We start from the raw sequence: 22601 nt of genomic DNA on the forward strand, positions 1-22601 counted from the left end.
TCGCTTATTGCTAAGTTGAAACCACATAAGGGATCAATCAGTTTCGGCGGCCGGGGAGGGGGGTCGGAGGATTTTTCCATCGGGCCGACGAACCCCCCACCCCACCCCTATCTGTTAAACAGAAAACAAGCTGACTCCCCTATCACTTAATTCTAAAACATAGTGACACCCCCCTTCCCGATGGGGAGGGGGGGCGAAATAAAGGGGGGGGGCAAAGAATTTGTTTTGTATTTTTTCAGTTCTATTCTCTGTCCTTTATGTCCTGTAAGTCTCTCTCCCACTTCTTTTCTCTTTTTCTCTTCTCTTTATTGAATTCCTTGGTATATGTCGCCATGAGGAACGTTTGATATTCGTTCGAACCTTACAATCCTGCTGTGTTGAACTCAGGGGTCGGTCTGAAACAAAAAAAAGTGTTTTTTTCCCTGATGTCGGAGCTGCAAATTAGGGTCGGTCGGGAGATGAGAAACATAAAAATAAAAGGGCCACCCTTACAGGTATTTGATCGTGACTCAGAGTGGACTGCTTGACTAAATACTTTATAAGATAGCATCATACTAAATTAGCGACTTCACAGGGTAAATATATTGAAAAATGAATTTAATAGCATCTTGACTGTAAAGGGTAGGGGGAAGTTTGAGATGAGAATGTGCAGACCTCTCATGCGGTCCCAATGGGTCTCCCCCGGAAGCTCTGGTTAACGCCAATTGTTAGGATGTTCAGACCCTTTTGGACAGTCATTGAAGTTTCCAAGCTTTACAAGACAGCACCAACATATAATTAGCAACTGGTTGAAAGTGTTTTGATAGTTTAATAGCTCTGTTTAATAGTATGCATATAAAAACTATGGAGGAAGCTTGAGATGGGAATATATACACCAATCATGGGAGGGGGTCTTAGGGGTTCTCCACCTAGAAGCCCTGGAGATTATTTACAGTTTATTATTTACAATTTTAGACAAAAATTTCCAAACTTTACAAGACAGCGCCATTATGTAGGACGCAACTACTGCTGGAGGTTGAAATTTAGCATCTTGATGACAGTATGGGGGGGGGGGGGGCTTTAGACAAGGATATGTCCACTTCTTGTGGTTCCTAGGGGGTCTCCCCCGGCCCCCTGTGAAGCTTAGGAGGGTTTTACTCTTAAAACCAACTTTAAGACTAGTTCTGTGCCTGTGTTATGTTTAAAATATATACATTCGTTTACTTGAGGCCGTGATGTAACTTATTATTTCCATTAGTGGTGGAGCCAAACTCGATATTTTATTGGAAAACGAAAGTATAATAAGGCAAAAAAAAAAAAAAAAAAAAAAAAAAAAAGTTTGTTTCCGATAACATGTCGGGATTTTATTTTACTTTACATGTCATTTTTTAAATTACTTCGACCCAAAGACAAGATCTACTCATTGGTCACAATACTTACCTAAATCGTAGATAAGTAACTGTGTTACTTGTCTGTGCCTAAATACATATCTTGAGAGAGGGCGCTCTGTTGGTGAGAAAGGTGGAAAGAGGTTACCCAAGGTCAGTGAGTGGAAAAAACAGTCGTGTTTTCACTGACAAGTCAGCAGACACGTCCGACAACGTAAGGGGTCTATTTAGTAGTTGCATTGGTTTGTTAGTAATTAATTTCACGATGGCAACACGTGTAGCAGTGGTAAGCATTTATGTCTTAAGTAGTATTTGTCAATAATCATAGGTACATGTAGTACTTCATGAATGGACCTAGCGCACAGTCGCTTGTAAACTGTTATTCCTTTCCTAAATGGTTTTATTCTTGTCTATGACGGTCCCAATACAGAACAATGACGTTATTATAGGGATTGGTGATATTCTTATAAAATCGGTAGCGATGTCATACCCCCCTATAATAACGTCATTGTTCTGTATTAGGACCGTCATAGACAAGAATAAAACCAAAAGGAATAACAGTTTACAAGCGACTGTGACCTAGCGTGCAAGCGCGCGTACTTGTGGACATGGCCTATTTCAAGATGACTTGCTGATTTCTTTGTAGTTTACATTAGTGTTTGCCTGCGGTCAACCTCAGATACCACAGGCACTCGAATCAATCTGTATGATTTGGGGAGGAAAAATGTATATGATTTTTTTTTAAATGTAGTGAATATTCACTACATTTAAAAAAAAAAATCATACACATTGATTCGAGTGCCTGTGTCTGATACCTAAAAGTGGTAACTGTACGTATAAGTGCTGGTTAGTACTCTCCACACGGCCGTCATAATTATTGAGTCCTGTGTCAACTCTGCAATATGGCTAACATTAACAAGGTCTAACTGCCATAACAGTTGTGTTGGTTTTGTTTCTTGGCTTTTTTATCGTTCTTTGGAGGATAGTGGAATTATTTTATCATTCAACAAGACATTCAAAAGCTACAAAAAATATAAAAAATAAGTAAGTAAATAAGTAAATAAAATAAATGTAAATAATGCTACCATTATTACAGACAGACCGTGTATGCATTACATACTATTTGCACAACTAAAACGTACAATTGCAATATTCTTAGGTCAAGAACGTGCGTATGAAAATGGCTTGACTAAATGAAGTGACAACTGTTCGTTCAAGAACAAAACATCTGGGGATACTATCCCAACAGTGATGATTAGTCCAAGTGTGTGTCATCCTTAAGATAAATAACCATCTAGCAAGTGACTCTGTTTCACGACTGGAAATCTGTTGCCCTAACTCAGAGGGTAAACCTTTGGCAGTTTGCAAAATTGATGAAAACATTGTGAAAATTAATGTCCTCCGTACATCCTAATTTTTTGCAGCAATGTGATGTTTAGGTAAATGCACACGTTCCACATGAAAAAGTCAAAGGGTATTCAGTTAGTGATATAATGTGTATAGTAATAGTCATTAGAACTTAACAATTGAAGCATTGTGTTTACATATAATAATATTTCAGTTTTAGCCTTAAGTTATATTCAATCTGTTTTATATGAATATCATGTTTGACTATATTGATGCATATACACCAGACTTATACCATTGGGGGTTCCAATGGCTGAGTGGTTAAATCATTTGCCTCTTACCACAGGGAACTCAGGCTCAGTTAGTTTTGTTTACAAAAACAAACAAACACATAAATAAATACTGACAAACATTAACAATAGAGTAATCACAAATTAGTATCAACAATAATGAATGTTTCGCAGTATCAAGAATTATTGAGTGTATGTTTTCCTATGTGTAAAATAGTATATTTTTTATGTCCTAAACAAATGCCATAATTAGACTTCCGTTCAGTAAAAATCAACTACGCTAGAACGAATATGCTTAGAATTCACATTATTTACCGTGCAATTGACCAACCTGGGCACACAATTTGAATAGCTAATTTAAATCGTTATGGCATTTGTTTAGGACATAAAAAATATACTACTCACATTTGGTAGGGATCAGTCTCAACACTCTGGGGGTATTTGGAATTGTGACTATTTTACACATAGGAAAACATACACTCAATAATTCTTGATATTGCAAAACATTCATTATTGTTGATACTAATTTACGATAACTCTATTGTTAATGTTTGTCAGTATTTATTTATTTATGTGTTTATTTTGTTTGTTTGTTTGTTTGTTTTTGTAAACACAAGTTCCCTGTGCTCTTACCACTGTGGTCGGTTTCAAACCCATTAAATTTACCACACTGTAAGTAAGAAGAGTGTTGTTCAGTTTGACTTTACTGAACAACACAGATTTTCCCCAGGTACTCCGGTTTCCTCCTACACTATCAACATTCCTTCTGCACTAGCAACATTGAACCCTCCTCCCGATATTTGGTGATGCCTGTTGGATGGTATATATATAAATTTCCCACCATGGTCTATCTGTAGACATGCATGCAGTCCTATATCTTGACTAACTCTGGAAATAAGCATTCCGATATTTAACTCTGATATATCTGGATTAAAATGGGAATTTGTTAGAGTTCTCACATACAGAGCATATATTTCCAACAATACATCTCAAAAACCACAACTCAATTTCACTTCCAAACCTGACACAAATATATGGCAGACACTATAACCAAGGGTACATAATGCGCGTCATTTAAAATTGGTGACTTTAACCATTATAGCTACATGTATACATCCATCATATTTGAGTTCGTAGTACAAACAAGTATCAGTCCAACTACAGTGATATGGTAGGACAAACTTTTCAACACAGATGGACTTGAGTATTATATGGCATAACTTGAGTTTGAATAAAAGGACAAGTCTGGTTAAAACTTCTGCTTTATTTGAATCCCGATGTTTCGACTGTGCACAGACAGTCTTTTTCAAGGGCTAAAAAACAAAAAAAAAGTATGAAAAAAGTAATAGGAATACAGAAAACGAACAAAAAGCTAAAATAAATCCAATGAACTTTGTAAAAACAAAAACTAAAATGGTTAAAGAGACTAGAACAGTAAAAATGGCCTACCTAAAAAAAACTGGAGAGCAGGTCAAGTGATGTAATGTAAAAGTATCCCTAAGTTTATAAAAAAGGGGGGAGGTGAGGCTCCCTAGCTAAATGACTACCAGTCTTTTTTATTGATGCCTGGTGGACTGAGTGTATTGAATGCAATCATGTGCTTTATTTCAAGGATTTTTCTGATCCGAGTATCACGGGAAAAGATCTTGGAAATACTAATAAATGTAATATCTGTGAAACTGTGGTTATGGGCATTAAAGTGTTTGACAACTAGTGTATTTCTGTTTGACTTTGTGTCATACTGATGCTCATACATACGTTTTCGTAATTTTCGACCAGTTTCACCAATTTAGAGAAGAAAATTACATTGCTTTCATATTATACCGTATATTACATTTTGTGATTTACAGTTGATGTCTCCTGTGATTTCTTTGTTTGTCCCAGATATGGTGTTGGTGATGGTGTCAGTGTCAGTAATGTGTGGACACTGATTGCAGTTGTTGCATGGGTGACTTCTGCCTTTTGGTCGATTACCACTTTGATTATGAGGAGATTTCACAGAGGCCCGAACCAGTATCTTCTGAAGGTTTTGGGGTTGTCGATATGCAATAATGGGTTTTGATTCGAATGTGTCACGTGTGCGAATATTAGACTGAAGAATCGGCCAGTGGTTATTTATTATGGAACGAACATTGGGTAGTGATGGATTGAATGTTATGACAAATGGTATCCTGTTTTCTTGTTTGTTTTGAGCAGTAGACGTTTAGTGACTTCTGTGTAAGCATTTCTTGTCTGGGGATGGATCTGGCTTTCTTAATAGTATCCTGTAGTAGTGATTCTTTGTAGCCCCTTTTTTGAGGTGGTGTGCAAGTTTCTGTGATGCTTGATCATAAATCTTCTCGTCAGAACAAATTCTGCGATATCGTAGGCCTGTCCCCAGGGAATCGATTTAAACGTGTGTCTAGGGTGGCAGGATTGTGTCCTGGGGTAGGTGTGTCTGTCCGTAGGTTTGTGGAACACTACATGGTGTTGTCCTCAAGTGCCATTTTGGTGTCAAGAAATGAGAGTTCCGTTTTACTGTATTCCAATGTAAATTGTAGGCTGGGGTGGATGGAGTTGCATATTTGGTGAAATTGTTGGCAGTGAATGACGCTGTGGTTCCAAAGAAATCGATAAATCTCTTCCATTGTTCCGGAGTATATGGTGCTTTGTCAAGGATGATATTCTCTATTTTGCCCATGACTATGTTGGCGTATGTTGGTGCAATCCACTGTGCAATATCTTACCCACAACTCTCTCTGATTGGTATGCTTGGAAGTTCCTTATTTTATAACTTCTTCAATAACCCATATTTGCCAACATTTTAAGCATAGTAATTACGTTTAATTAATATGTAACAAAAGTACGTTTGGGGAATCAAAAATAAAGTTCTAAATTTTGCATAAAATGTGCTAACAAGTAAATGAAACATGTACTGTAAATAAAACACTTTTCAATGTCAAAGTATCAATAACTTGGGTAGTCAGTGTGTATGATGAGTTTTAGTATGTAAATTTCTTTTGTCATACCTATTCAAATAAATCTATATCTTTGGCAAAGTCATAACAGGTGCAAATATTTTCCTTAGTTTTGTGGAAAATATTTTGCATGTCTTTCAAGAAAATCTGTTGACAAATTTCTAAAATTGCTACTCCTTCTACAATAAATCATTGATACCAAAACCAATGAAAATATATATTCAGAAACTCATCAGTGTCAATTCTAAGTTTTGAAAATGGCAAAAATATTCATACAAAATCCTGTACACAGGTGAGATTTGTCTGACTTCAATGAGCTGATGTCCAACAGTACAAATCAGGGAGAGTTGTGGGTAAAATCTTGTACAGTGCAATCTTGCTTCCCATAGCAGTACCTTTAGTTTGCAGGTAAAATTTGCCATTGAAGATGAAGTAGTTCTTAGTAGAGACAGATTTCGGCATCTCTGCGACAAGTTCTGGTCATGGGTTATCCATGTCATTATTTACCTATTTAAAACTGAGTCCAAAATACATTGACCTTTTCAAAGGCATAATGACCCACCTTAAAAGTTAGGTTTTTGACAAATTTGTTCTCATTTTCACCAGAGATGGTTCATAAGTGTCTGATGTTGGCTGGAATTTCCAGCCACAAACCAGAGATGGTTCATAATAATTATGTCTCTGTGGTTGGCTGGAATTTCAAGCCACAAACCAGAGATGGTTCATAGGTCTCTGTGGTTGGTTGGAATTTCCAGCCACAGACCTTCAAAATCACCCATATTATGCACAAAGTGGTGAAGAAAAATAGCCTATTTCCACTTTTTTGTGCATATAATGACCATGAAATTGACCATTTGGAATGGTCAATGTATTTTGGACTCAGTGTCCATCATTTCTGTGACAGCAGGAATTCCAAAGTCATAGGGTATATTGGCGTAGAGGGACACTACATCCAACATCACCATGGTGGTGTTCTTTGTTATCTGGGTATCCTGTAGACTGTTAAGGTGGTGTGTGGTATCTTTAAGATATGATGGTAACATCTCAACTAGAGGTTTAAGATGGTAGTCCAAGTATTGAGATAGTGGTGTGGTTAATGCATGGCATTGTGGTATGATTGGTCTCAAAGGAGTATTCTCTGTATGGATATTTAGGAGGCCTTAGAAATGTCCTGGTTTGGGTTCTGAAGGTATCAACTTTTTGGGTATGTCCAATGTTATCCAACCATTTCTTTTCCATTTGTTGACATTGCGTTCGAGTTCTTGGAGGTATAATTCTTCTGTAGGGTCGCAGTCAAGTTGCTTGTAGTAACGTTAATCATTCAACTGTTTTTCGCATTGTTCTACATACCAGTTTTTGTCCATAACAACAATTCCTCCTCCCTGATTTAATGATGATGTCATCGTTGCTACGGAGTTGTCTTAGTGCCTCATGTTCTTCTTTAATTAGGTTGTTGTATATCTTATTCCAATGAGATGTGTTGAGAACATCCTCTTCTACTGCATCTAGAAAGGCTTCCAAAGTATGGTTTTCACCTGGGGTTAGACTGTATAGTGACTTTTCTTTAGGGAATGGACCATTGGTGACTCATCATATTTTTGTTGTAAAAATGAACAATTTTGACCTCAAATCAAGAGGTTGAATACACAAGAGACTCCAATCAAGTATTATATGTATGCATATAACAACTAGATACTGTAAGGTGTTTGGTCTCTCAGTCAAATTGAAACTACAGTAACTTTGGAAATATTCTTCATAGGTGCATCATTCAATTGTCTACTCTAATATTATCAGATTTGACTTTGACCTTCAAATTCAAAGTATATTAGCAATTTTCTATAATATGTATTAATCCAAAAGTTAACTTTCTTGCTCTTGTGTGACATTTGTTATAAGTTTGAATACACACAAAAATATTTGCTATTGTGTGGCACACTCATGCACTAGGTAGCATGTTTATGTGTCTACTATTGATTTCACTTGTATATTTGTAACATAAATTAATTATACTTTTGTCATCTTGTATTTAATCTGCTTACTAGGTTACTGGTAGCAACAAAGGTGTTGGTTTAGCAACTGTGAGGGCACTATGCAAGAAATTTGATGGTGATGTGTATTTAACTGCTAGAGATGAAGGTCGTGGCAAAGATGCTGTCAAAAGTTTAGAAGAAGAAGGATTGCATCCTAAGTTTCATCAACTGGACATCACATCACAAGACAGTATCAACAAATTGAAGATATTTTTAGAGCAGAATTATGGAGGGATTGACATCTTGGTGAATAATGCAGGTATCGCATATAAGGTATGATATATAATGAGGGGGAGGGAGGGGAGGGATGGAGAGAGAGAGAGAGAGAGAGAGAGAGAGAGAGAGAGAGAGAGAGAGAGAGAGAGAGAGAGAGAGAGAGAGAGAGAGAGAGAGAGAGAGAGAGAGAGAGAGAGAGAGAGGGGGGGGGACACTTTCTGATTGAATGTATGGATATTTTCTTATTTTCATTTTAGTCTTTGAGGTTGATTTCTAAATGATGGTGATGTTCATGTTGCATTTCTAAGTTGATTGCATAATATTTAGTTACCAAAAAATTAACATAATTTATACTTAAAACTGAACAATTGTACATATTGGACTACCTCTATGTAGGTTTTCTTATATTTAGTATGCTGACTTGTCTTAGTTTATTGCCACTGTAGAGCTTCATGTTGTTCTTTTCGTCCTCTCCTTTTGAGTTCACTATGTCACTGGTATCTCTTTGCAGTGCATGTACTTGGTTGATATTTAAAAATCCTTACATGACACTGTATCTAGTGTAACTGAAAAACAAGAAATGGCTGATGCTAATTACAGTCAACATTGGATATCATTGATATTTTTTATATAATCCATATTTTTGACAGTGTGATCTTACCAAACAATACTTTTTTGACAATCTCTATGTAGGTAGCTAGTCCCGAACCATTTTCTGAGCAAGCAGAAGTATCAATGGGATGCAACTTTTATGGTACTTTAAACACCTGTAAGACATTATTTCCACTCCTCAAGCCACATAGTAGGTAAGGTGATTTATATTGTTGTTTTCAGTGCTATTTATAAATGGTGCTACTTTTATTTCCCTTTTTCTTTTTTTCATAAAATACCCATCAGATAATGAATCAGATGTTTTCAAGCGATTGTCCTGTAATAGTAATTTTAATTTCAGATTGATTATTATGATTTTATCATTGATGCAATTACATAATTTATTAGTTATTATCATAATGATTTAATCAATAAATGTTTTTTTTTTCCTTCCTTCATCAACAATATTTAGATTTTATTTCATTTCTCAGAGTTGTAAACGTGGCAAGCATAGCTGGTATATGGGCTATTGAGAAAATGAACCGAGAGTTACTGAAGAGATATCAGGCATCAAGTCTTACAGAATCAGAACTGATATCATTGCAGGAACAATTTGTAAGGTAGCATAACAGAATACCATAATGCCAAGGTGCCAGTGTGGATTATTTGGTATCTTTGTACAAGTACTTGGGGTGCTTTGTGGCCACAGTGAGTGAAAGTGCAGCAGAAAACACAGCAAGCATTAGTGCAAATGTCCCAAGTATCCGCACTAGCACTGTGTCATGCATATGGTGTTCTGTTATTATATTACAAACGTTTAAACAAAACATCAAATTTTTAGCACAACTGAACTGAAGGTTCAGTAGTGATATAGGCATGGCAAAGTGTGTGTGTGTGTGTGTGTGTGTGTGTGTGTGTGTGTGTGCATGCGTGCGTGCGTGCGTGCGTGTGTGCGTGTGTGTGTGTGTGTGCGTGTGTGTGTGTGTGTGTGTGTTTGTGTGTGTGTGTGTGTGTGTGTGTGTGTAAACAACTTAAAGTCAAAAACTGCTGGTGGTCATGTTACTTCTGATGTCTAGTTGGGAAATTGTTCAAATGAAAATGATTGCATCAGACATGTGGGTTTTGGGTTTTGGGTCAAAAAATGTGATTTTTGGTCAAAAATCTTAAATTCCAAAACTGCTGGGCAGATTGGCATGAAATTTGATGGGAACATTCTTAGATGTGAGTAAATTAAGATTTGTTCATGACATGATGATTCCCTAAGTTAGTAATATGGAAATTAGGGCTAAAAATGTGTCTTTTTGGTAAAAAAAACCTATAACTCCAAAACTACTCAGCAGATTGGACTGAAGTTTAACAGGGATGCATCTGTGGGTATATAGATGAAGAAATATTAAGCATATAATGATCTCATCAGTAATATTCAAATTAGGTGTAAAATAAAAATGTGAATTTTGGTCAAAAATTTATATCTCAAAAAGTACTTGGTCAATGAGAATGAAACTTGGTGAGATGTTTCTAAAAGTGTTATTGTGCAGATGTTCTTCAAAATCTTTTGACACAATTGGCCCTAGCAACCATGACCACGCCCTTAGCAACAACCAAATGGCAGTATATTTTGCTCAAATAACAACATCATCTGGTAGGCAAGTGAGTAAACATTCCAAAAATGTATGCAAATATCCCTAGTAAGCATGACCACGCCCATAGCAACAGCCAAACGGTCTTGTATTTTATATTTTATAGAAATGTAGACAGTGTGTGTTATCATTATAGTATATGGGGCAGGGAGCTCTCATTTGTATATCATAATTATACAAAAGTGTTTTCATTATTACACTGCCGTGAAAATACCAATATCATGCAAAGAATGATGAAAACAATAACTGGTACATAATAATGTAATAATAACATAATTCAACACAACAGAACTTTTATCCTTGAGAAACATGAACAGTTTTACTAAACCTGTGGATTGGGATAAATGAAATATTTCTCACAAATAATACATTTTTTGACTTAGGTGTCAGAATAAAGCTATTTGAAACATTCACATACAAACATTGATATCAATTGATTACTTTCCATGACCTCATTTTTATACAGTATTGCTGCAATTTATTATTGTAGCAAAATTCACCATTCCCATTTCATTTGAATTTGACAACAAGTCAGTGCTGAATGTCAACACTACTAGGAGCTCAATTTTAAACTGTGCCTATTAATATTATAACTCAATGACAATTAGTTTATTTGCAGTTTTTCTCTATCAGTGTTTCATGAGTACCAAAGATTGCATACTATGATTACAGGCTGCTATGGACAAAGTAAATGCTCACTCTGAACCTGTCTGTAGACTAGTTAGGAGGAATGCCAGTATAGACCAAACTGAACCTGTCTGTAGACTAGTTAGGAGGAATGCCAGTATTGACCAAACTGAACCTGTCTGTAGACTAGTTAGGAGGAATGCCAGTATTGACCAAACTGAACCTGTCTGTAGACTAGTTAGGAGGAATGCCAGTATTGACCAAACTGAACCTGTCTGTAGACTAGTTAGGAGGAATGCCAGTATTGACCAAACTGAACCTGTCTGTAGACTAGTTAGGAGGAATGCCAGTATTGACCAAACTGAACCTGTCTGTAGACTATAGTTAGGTGGAATGCCAGTATTGACCAAACTGAACCTGTCTGTAGACTAGTTAGGAGGAATGCCAGTATTGACCAAACTGAACCTGTCTGTAGACTAGTTAGGAGGAATGCCAGTATTGACGAAATTAAACCTGTATGTAGACTAGTTAGGAGGAATGCCAGTATTGACCAAACTGAACCTGTCTGTAGACTAGTTAGGAGGAATGCCAGTATTGACCAAACTGAACCTGTCTGTAGACTAGTTAGGAGGAATGCCAGTATTGACCAAACTGAACCTGTCTGTAGACTAGTTAGGAGGAATGCCAGTATTGACCAAACTGAACCTGTCTGTAGACTATAGTTAGGTGGAATGCCAGTATTGACCAAACTGAACCTGTCTGTAGACTATAGTTAGGTGGAATGCCAGTATAGACCAAACTGAACCTGTCTGTAGACTATAGTTAGGAGGAATGCCAGTATAGACCAAACTGAACCTGTCTGTAGACTATAGTTAGGAGGAATGCCAGTATTGACCAAACTAAACCTGTCTGTAGACTAGTTAGGAGGAATGCCAGTATTGACCAAACTGAACCTGTCTGTAGACTATAGTTAGGTGGAATGCCAGTATAGACCAAACTGAACCTGTCTGTAGACTAGTTAAGAGGAATGCCAGTATTGACCAAACTGAACCTGTCTGTAGACTAGTTAGGAGGAATGCCAGTATTGACCAAACTGAACCTGTCTGTAGACTAGTTAGGAGGAATGCCAGTATTGACCAAACTGAACCTGTCTGTAGACTATAGTTAGGTGGAATGCCAGTATTGACCAAACTGAACCTGTCTGTAGACTATAGTTAGGTGGAATGCCAGTATAGACCAAACTGAACCTGTCTGTAGACTATAGTTAGGAGGAATGCCAGTATAGACCAAACTGAACCTGTCTGTAGACTATAGTTAGGAGGAATGCCAGTATTGACCAAACTAAACCTGTCTGTAGACTAGTTAGGAGGAATGCCAGTATTGACCAAACTGAACCTGTCTGTAGACTATAGTTAGGTGGAATGCCAGTATAGACCAAACTGAACCTGTCTGTAGACTAGTTAGGAGGAATGTCAGTATTGACCAAACTGAACCTGTCTGTAGACTATAGTTAGGAGGAATGGCAGTATTGACCAAACTGAACCTGTCTGTAGACTAGTTAGGAGGAATGCCAGTATTGACCAAACTGAACCTGTCTGTAGACTAGTTAGGTGGAATGCCAGTATTGACCAAACTAAACCTGTCTGTAGACTATAGTTAGGAGGAATGCCAGTATTGACCAAACTGAACCTGTCTGTAGACTAGTTAGGAGGAATGCCAGTATTGACCAAACTCAACCTGTCTGTAGACTATAGTTAGGAGGAATGCCAGTATTGACCAAACTGAACCTGTCTGTAGACTAGTCAGGAGGAATGCCAGTATTGACCAAACTAAACCTGTCTGTAGACTATAGTTAGGAGGAATGCCAGTATTGACCAAACTGAACCTGTCTGTAGACTAGTTAGGAGGAATGCCAGTATTGACGAAATTAAACCTGTCTGTAGACTAGTTAGGAGGAATGCCAGTATTGACCAAACTGAACCTGTCTGTAGACTATAGTTAGGTGGAATGCCAGTATTGACCAAACTGAACCTGTCTGTAGACTATAGTTAGGTGGAATGCCAGTATTGACCAAACTGAACCTGTCTGTAGACTAGTTAGGAGGAATGCCAGTATTGACCAAACTGAACCTGTCTGTAGACTAGTTAGGAGGAATGCCAGTATTGACCAAACTAAACCTGTCTGTAGACTAGTTAGGAGGAATGCCAGTATTGACCAAACTGAACCTGTCTGTAGACTAGTTAGGAGGAATGCCAGTATTGACCAAACTGAACCTGTCTGTAGACTAGTTAGGAGGAATGCCAGTATTGACCAAACTAAACCTGTCTGTAGACTAGTTAGGAGGAATGCCAGTATTGACCAAACTGAACCTGTCTGTAGACTAGTTAGGAGGAATGCCAGTATTGACCAAACTGAACCTGTCTGTAGACTATAGTTAGGAGGAATGCCAGTATAGACCAAACTGAACCTGTCTGTAGACTAGTTAGGAGGAATGCCAGTATTGACCAAACTGAACCTGTCTGTAGACTAGTTAGGAGGAATGCCAGTATTGACCAAACTAAACCTGTCTGTAGACTAGTTAGGTGGAATGCCAGTATAGACCAAACTGAACCTGTCTGTAGACTAGTTAGGAGGAATGCCAGTATAGACCAAACTAAACCTGTCTGTAGACTAGTTAGGTGGAATGCCAGTATTGACCAAACTCAACCTGTCTGTAGACTAGTTAGGAGGAATGCCAGTATAGACCAAACTAAACCTGTCTGTAGACTAGTTAGGAGGAATGCCAGTATTGACCAAACTGAACCTGTCTGTAGACTAGTTAGGAGGAATGCCAGTATTGACCAAACTAAACCTGTCTGTAGACTAGTTAGGTGGAATGCCAGTATAGACCAAACTGAACCTGTCTGTAGACTAGTTAGGAGGAATGCCAGTATAGACCAAACTAAACCTGTCTGTAGACTAGTTAGGAGGAATGCCAGTATTGACCAAACTCAACCTGTCTGTAGACTATAGTTAGGAGGAATGCCAGTATTGACCAAACTGAACCTGTCTGTAGACTAGTCAGGAGGAATGCCAGTATTGACCAAACTAAACCTGTCTGTAGACTATAGTTAGGAGGAATGCCAGTATAGACCAAACTGAACCTGTCTGTAGACTAGTTAGGTGGAATGCCAGTATTGTCTAAACTAAACCTGTCTGTAGACTAGTTAGGAGGAATGCCAGTATTGACGAAACTGAACCTGTCTGTAGACTAGTTAGGAGGAATGCCAGTATTGACCAAACTGAACCTGTCTGTAGACTAGTTAGGTGGAATGCCAGTATAGACCAAACTGAACCTGTCTGTAGACTAGTTAGGAGGAATGCCAGTATTGACCAAACTAAACCTGTCTGTAGACTAGTTAGGAGGAATGCCAGTATTGACCAAACTGAACCTATCAGTAGACTAGTTAGGAGGAATGCCAGTATTGACCAAACTAAACCTGTCTGTAGACTATAGTTAGGAGGAATGCCAGTATAGACCAAACTGAACCTGTCTGTAGACTAGTTAGGTGGAATGCCAGTATTGACCAAACTGAACCTGTCTGTAGACTAGTCAGGAGGAATGCCAGTATTGACCAAACTGAACCTGTCTGTAGACTAGTTAGGAGGAATGCCAGTATTGACCAAACTGAACCTGTCTGTAGACTAGTCAGGAGGAATGCCAGTATTGACCAAACTGAACCTGTCTGTAGACTAGTTAGGAGGAATGCCAGTATTGTCCAAACTGAACCTGTCTGTAGACTAGTCAGGAGGAATGCCAGTATTGACCAAACTGAACCTGTCTGTAGACTAGTCAGGAGGAATGCCAGTATTGACCAAACTGAACCTGTCTGTAGACTAGTTAGGTGGAATGCCAGTATAGACCAAACTGAACCTGTCTGTAGACTAGTTAGGAGGAATGCCAGTATTGACCAAACTGAACCTGTCTGTAGACTAGTTAGGAGGAATGCCAGTATTGACCAAACTGAACCTGTCTGTAGACTAGTTAGGAGGAATGTCAGTATTGACCAAACTAAACCTGTCTGTAGACTAGTTAGGAGGAATGCCAGTATTGACCAAACTGAACCTGTCTGTAGACTAGTTAGGAGGAATGCCAGTATTGACCAAACTGAACCTGTCTGTAGACTAGTTAGGAGGAATGTCAGTATTGACCAAACTAAACCTGTCTGTAGACTAGTTAGGAGGAATGCCAGTATAGACCAAACTGAACCTGTCTGTAGACTAGTTAGGAGGAATGTCAGTATTGACCAAACTAAACCTGTCTGTAGACTAGTTAGGAGGAATGTCAGTATTGACCAAACTGAACCTGTCTGTAGACTAGTTAGGAGGAATGCCAGTATTGACCAAACTAAACCTGTCTGTAGACTAGTTAGGAGGAATGCCAGTATTGACCAAACTGAACCTGTCTGTAGACTAGTTAGGTGGAATGCCAGTATTGACCAAACTGAACCTGTCTGTAGACTAGTCAGGAGGAATGCCAGTATAGACCAAACTGAACCTGTCTGTAGACTAGTTAGGAGGAATGCCAGTATAGACCAAACTGAACCTGTCTGTAGACTAGTTAGGAGGAATGCCAGTATTGACCAAACTGAACCTGTCTGTAGACTAGTTAGGTGGAATGCCAGTATTGACCAAACTGAACCTGTCTGTAGACTAGTTAGGAGGAATGCCAGTATTGACGAAATTAAACCTGTCTGTAGATCACTGCATGTAGAGGTTTTTTAAATTAACATCTCCATATTTTCATTTGTTAGTGACTCTAAGGCTGGTAACCACAAAGAGAAAGGTTGGCCAAACCTTGCCTATGGGATGTCTAAGCTTGGTGTTTTAGCTTTAACGTACATTTTGGGCAATGAGTTACAGTCAGATCCAAGGGAAGACATACTACTAAATTGTGTAAGTACAACCTCTCTCAGTTATGGAATGGTTTACATGTATTGCCAATGCTTTCCAAAAGGTCACTGTTAGTAGACTCTCTGCTGATCAGGTTCTCAGCAGTGTGTGTGTGTGTGTGTGTGTACGTGTGCATGTGCGTGTGTGTGTGTGTGCATGTGTGTGTGCGTGTGTGTCATGTTAAATATCCAGAATCACATGACAATATTGTATTTGGTTAGGACATTACTTAAAGTGGCCATATGGATAAAGATTGGGTATATATTTTGGATTTTTAATTTATAAAATAATCTTATCATGGTGTCCTACTTTAAAAATCAATATGAAACAACATATACCAAGTCTGTGTTTGTAACTCAGTACACTGCAAAAAACTCAAAATGTGTAAAAAAAATAAAAAAAAAAAAAAAAAAAGTTTGTTAATAACAAATATTTATCAGTCTTTTGCAATGTATTGAGTTACAAACAAAGACTTTGGATATGTTGTTTCATATTGATTTTTTAACTAGGAAGCCATGATAAATTCAAAATTCAAAATAAATACCCAATCCTGATCAATCATGTATGGCCACTTTAAGGTATGTAGATGGATAAATTGTTCAAAGCAAAATAATCACACCACAGGCGAAAAAAGTTGACTTTTCATTAAAAAATGTAAACTCCAAACCTATTGGGGAGATTGGCCTGAAATTTGGTGGGAATGTTCTGTATGATGTGCAGATAAAGAATTGATAATGACTGGCTCCCTGTGGGATAGTGGTTAGCATTCTGGATTAGTAGTCGAGAGGTCATTGTTTCGAATCCCACTGGAAATGGCGGATTTTTCTGTAACCAACCCAAACCGTGGTGAGTGTTCTACAGACTCGATGGGTGGTTGGCAGTATCACTCAGCCATGTATCACTTGCAAGATATGTGTGAATTTGGGGGACTCCTGGAGTAATGACTCAAAAAGTGGGGACTATTACTCACACGAGCCTGCAGATGCTATGTTTGCTGGGTCTGGGTGACTCCGGGATAGCTTGTGCATTGCGAGAGCTTTGACAGTTCCATAGTGACGTGATATAGAGCATGTAACATAACCCTGTCATGTAGTCCCAAAGCTGAATGGTTCTCTGTAGCATTGTGTCATTGTATTTGTCTGCATAAAGAAGAAAATCACTAGGAGCAATTCATAGTAAAAAAATAAAGAAATAAATACAAAAAGATTGATAGTAAATTGATCCCATTAGTGATATGCAAATTAGTTATAAGAAATGAATATTTGGTGTATAATTGAGAAACTATGTGTTACATTGTTGGTAAGGATATTTTGGTGGGGGGGGGGTGTAGCTGAAAGACTATACTGATTATAATAATCCCATCTTTGATATGCAAATTAAGTATAAAAATATTTTTAAGATATTACTTTTTGGTCCAAAAAGTTATGTTTCAAAAAACTACTTGGTAGACAGAACCAAAATTTGGTTTGTATATCTGTAGAGATGTCAATGTGTTGATGTAGCCCGATCAATACACATTGACTCAACTGGTCTTAGCAGCCATGCACATACACTGGTGACAGTAAAAATACCCAAGTATATTTTACAAAGATAACGATGTTACTGGGTAGGCACTTGAATAAACATTAAATGTACATTGCGAAGATAGTAACAAGCATGTGGATCAATATCCAAAGCAGTTCTTTTAATTATGCCAAGCAACAAAACAAGACCCATAGCTAAGACCAACTGATATTGCAAAGAGAAAAACAGGGATGGATAAACATTTAGTTGTTATGTAGATAAAATCAACACAAACTAACACTTTAACTGTATGGCAGCCTCAGAAGTTAACTTCGGTGAACAACAACCTGGTTTACCAATTTGATAACTTGGTGTTAGAGAAGAAATGCAATGCAGGGTTGGCAAAAATGACTAAATTTGATAACTTGGTGTTAGAGAAGACATGCAATGCAGGGTTGGCAAAAATGACTAAATTTGATAACTTGGTGTTAGAGAAGACATGCAATGCAGGGTTGGCAAAAATGACTAAATTTGATAACTTGGTGTTAGAGAAGACATGCAATGCAGGGTTGGCAAAAATGACTAAATTTTATAACCCCTAAGTATAAATGAATGCAGCTGTATGTATTAAAGATAAAAACATCAGCCTCACTGTTGTTCCCATTTCAATTGCAGTGTTGTCCTGGAGCTGTACAGACTGACATGTCTACCCATACAGGTGATAAAACACCAGATGAAGGAGCAACAATGTCTGTGTATCTGGCTTTACTACCACCAAATGCTGGAAAACCACAAGGAGAATTCCTTAAAAATGATAAAGTGATATCTTGGAGATCAATGTAAAAACATGATAAGGATGAAACTCCAAGTTTCCTAAATTTCATAAGTATGTATTGTATTTGATCCACACCTTTAATTGCCCATGTCTGGGATGAATAAAGTTCTATTGAATTGAATTGAATTGAATTGAATTGAATAAGTACTATAAAGCTATAACCTATCAAGAATGGCAAATTTATAGATCAAGGCAGATAAAATTTGAAATATTTTAAGCATGATTGAGCTGAGGTTCAGTAGTACTATAGGCATGACAAAGTGCATGTGTGTGTTTGTATATGTGTGTGCATGCATGTGTGCATGTTTGTTCATGGCTTAAAATCTACTGGTATTTGATGGAGATATTACTTTGGGTGTCTAGTTGGGAAATTGTTAAAATGAAAGTGATTTTAGTACAAGTGTGTGATTGAGTTAAAACATGATAGGCAAGTGTGTAAATATTCACAAAATTGATATATAGTCACCCAGCAACTAAGAAACCACTGATGGCAACAGTAAAATGTTAGTGTATATTATATAGATAACGAACGACTTGGCCGGAGCAGCATGTGGATATACATTTTTAGTACAACTGAACTGATAAGGTTTAGTAGTGCTATAGGCATGGTATGGTGTCTGTCCATCCGTCTGTCTGTCTGTCTGTCTGTCTGTAAACAGCTTAAAGTCAAAAACCGCTGGACAGATTGCCATAATATTGGTGAGTATATTACCTTAGGTGTCTAGTTGGGAAATTGTTCAAATCAAAATGATTTGCCACCAGTGTGTGTGACTTGGGTAAAAAATGTGATTTTTACAAAGGGCAGTAGTAGCCCTGTAGTAGATGAAAGTAAATGAAAGTGTGCCTTAAATAGAAGACATATTGTTATTTACTTCTAATCCAGTTGATGTGAATGTTGTCGACAAACTATTTGAATTAATTTGAAAGAAAATTCATTTCACTGAAGCTGTAAATGGCCTGGGAATATTATCACAGATGAACCCCATTCACCATGCAAGTCTCTCTATCATGTCATATGCACAGGACATGTTTTTCCCATTATACACATGTTGTGTAATGTTCATTCTTATTGGTCATATTTTTTAGTCATGACATATTATAGCAGACAGATTTTTCAACAGTATTGGAATTGGAAGTGTTAAAGATAAAAATGAAATTTTCCTTCTTGATTTTAAAATTAGAGCAAGTTATAAGAGTTTAAAAGGGTAAATTATTTGAACATTTCAATTGTTGGGATAATTCTGTGTACATGGTGTTACTGTCAAAGTATTTTGATGAATATATCACCCTGAACAGATCTTACAACTTTGTTTAATGATTGTAAGAATTATTAAAGTAGAAAAAAACATACAAAATTACCATATTTGAATTAGAGATTATAATGTTGCCATTAATGATATGAATTATAGAAATATTTTTAATTAAATTGCTTTTTAGTACAACTGACCTTCTTAGGGTCAGTAGTGTATAGGCATGGAAATCTGTCTGTCTGTGTGTGTGTGTGTGTGTGTGTGTGTGCGTGTGTGTAAACAACTTAAAGATAAAAACCACTGGACCGATTGCCATGATACTTGGTGGGTATATTACCTTGGGTGTCTAGTTGGGAAATTGTTGAAATCAAAATGATCTTACCACCGGTGTGTGGTTTGCGTAAAAAAAATATGTTTTTTTGGTCAAACATTTAAACTAAAAAACTACTGGGCAGATCAGTCTGAAATTTGGTGGGAACAATTTTAGGGATGTTTAGATTAAGAATTGTTCATGACATGATGATCCCATCAGCGATACACAAATTAGGTCTAAGAATTTGCCTTTTCGGTCAAAAATCAATCATTCCAAAACTATATATTCCTAAGTCTACTTTAACACATTTTATCAGTAATAATCCTTAGACTTAGATGAGGCATAAAGTAATTGTTCTCCATTTCAACCGAGTCACATCACCAGCTATGACATTGTACATTGTACAACACTGTACTTCCTGTGTTGACCTCACTACTGTGCTGCATTAAAAATTATGTATGTGCACTGTATGTATGCCAAACATGGCCGGTGGATACTTTGCAATAGATGAAACAGCCAGACTGTCTTACATAAGGAATGATAACAATCACTGTATTGAGTTCAAGTGTCCAAATTTAAAGTGAGTACAGACAACATTGTGTACAATGGGATCATTGTGTTGGTAAACACCAGAATCTAAGTATTTTTTTAGTGAGTTGTTGGTATGAATGATCCAATCAGCAATATGCAAATAAGGTCTAAAAAGTCTTCATTTTGGTCAAAAACTTATATCTCGAAAACTACATGGGGAATGGGGCTGAAACTTGGTGGGAATGTTTCTGGAAGTGTTAGTCTGCAGTTATTATTCACAACATGTTGACAAAACTGGCCCTAGCAACCACGAACATGCCCCTTAGCAAGAGTGAAATGATGCATATTACAAAGATGATAACAAGGACAGGTTGGTTAGTGAATGAAGATTTTAAAAATGTATGCACATTTCCCTAGCAACGAGACCACGCCCATAGCAACAACCAAATGATGGTTTATATTGCAAAGACGAAAACTGGGAAAGAGAGGCAAGTGAAAAAGGTTTCCATAAATGTATGCACATATGCCTAGCTACAAGACCACACTCATCTTGTAAAGTTGTCTTAATATGATCATGAACATCATGGAATAACTATTTTGCATATATTTAGTAGACATGTCATATTTCGGTAGTGTATATAAAGACTACCTTGAATTGTGTAAAGTTACTCTCTCTCTCTGACCGCCGCTAAGCGGTGAAATAAATCTATCTACAAGCATCCTGTTGGTCAATGTGCATTGATTCCTGAGTGAGTGCCTCTAATGCTAGCCAAGTGAGTGTGATTCCCCATATAAGTGGTTGGTAACAACGTAGTGACAGTGCGTTGAATTTTACAGTTGAAACAATTGCTTACAGGTAATTTTATCTCACATGCCTGTTTTAATATGTTATAAGAAAATGCCACTCCGGGGAATAAAGGCAGTTTGTAACATTTGAGTTGTGGAGTTATTTCATTCACAAGCATAACATGCTATTGCCAGAAAAAAACAGAAACAAATTGAAGTATGTTCTTTAGTCATTGTCCAGTGTACACGTAGGGCCTTGTCATGGGCACACTTTGCTTCATGGAATTAACCAGGTATACATATGTAATGGCAGAACCTAAATATTGATTACAAGTGTTTATCAATATTTAGGTTCTACTATTGCATACGCATGTCTGGTTAATTCCATAAAGCAAAGTATAAAGTAATGCTACCTTTCAAACGATACTCGTCTTCGATTGGACTTGATCTATGATCAGGTCTTGACGCGAACAATGCCAAATATTACCGAGATATTCCAAATTTAACGTCCTTTTACAGACAAGGCTTTTGCAAATGTGATGTATTTAACATGTTAATAGGTTGATTACGATTGGTAAATACAGGACAGCGTGTACAGCATCTGTTACCTACTTCAATTTAATATTCATTGTGTCAATATACAGTAATAACTCAACCTATCACGTTAAATATATAATTCTACGTGGGAGCTGTGCACTTTATATTAGGCTTTTTGTTTGTTTTTGTTGTTGTGAATTACAGTAACATATCAATAGGCCATTCCTAACCGCAAATAGAAAATTGAGAATACAGCGCCCTCGCTCAAATTGGGGATATCATCACCTTATAGTACTGTTTCTTAAAGAGCTTTGTCCCTTGGTATTCTGTAGAAGTGTTACCAGCTCAGGGAAGTTTTTCGTATTAGAGGAAAGCAGCAGTACTCTAGGTTCTACATGTACGATTAACCAAGTAACCTATACTATGTATACCCTTAAGGCACACACAGACAGGAAGTATAGCGCCACCATGGCAAATTTAGGAAAGGCATATTGATTGATCACGAGTAACATGTAACACAAAGACAGAATATCAGATAACTAGACTAACAACTTCATGTACATGTAACACAAAGACAGAATATCAAATAACGAGACTAACAACTTCATGTACATGTAACACAAAGAATATCAAATAACTAGGCTAACAAGGATCATAAATGATAGTTATCTTAAAGTGGCACACGCTGAATTTAGAACTGTTAAACTTTTACTCGCCTGAAAATACTTACATAAAACCTTGATTAAACTATTCTAGTATAATATTAATGTTGATGCATGTCTTCTATGACATTATAATTGTCTTCTGGCATTGTTAGAACAGTTGTTTGCCAAGTATGGATTCCTCAAT

The 22601-nt window shown here is 37.2% G+C and overlaps 1 protein-coding gene across 1 annotated transcript; it reads left to right on the top strand.

Moving 5' to 3' along the window:
* The first annotated feature begins 1530 nt into the window (after positions 1-1530).
* LOC144447364 (carbonyl reductase [NADPH] 1-like) lies at positions 1531-19824 on the top strand. Its single transcript, XM_078137348.1, has 6 exons — positions 1531-1653; positions 8004-8264; positions 8901-9013; positions 9290-9418; positions 15859-16000; positions 18176-19824. The coding sequence occupies exons 1-6, from the start codon at positions 1633-1635 to the stop codon at positions 18341-18343; spliced, it is 834 nt and encodes a 277-aa protein (XP_077993474.1). The 5' UTR covers positions 1531-1632; the 3' UTR covers positions 18344-19824.
* Positions 19825-22601: the final 2777 nt, after the last annotated feature.

This window comes from Glandiceps talaboti, chromosome 16, assembly GCF_964340395.1.
Source record: "Glandiceps talaboti chromosome 16, keGlaTala1.1, whole genome shotgun sequence".
In the NCBI taxonomy this organism is placed as follows: domain Eukaryota; kingdom Metazoa; phylum Hemichordata; class Enteropneusta; family Spengelidae; genus Glandiceps; species Glandiceps talaboti.

Excerpts from the sequence above, each read along its gene's own strand:
- LOC144447364 (XM_078137348.1), top strand. The coding sequence starts at position 1,633 with ATGGCAACACGTGTAGCAGTG. Across the intron at positions 8,265-8,900 it reads ATGCAGGTATCGCATATAAG|GTAGCTAGTCCCGAACCATT; the intron begins GTATGATATATA and ends ATCTCTATGTAG. Across the intron at positions 9,419-15,858 it reads TTGCAGGAACAATTTGTAAG|TGACTCTAAGGCTGGTAACC; the intron begins GTAGCATAACAG and ends TTCATTTGTTAG.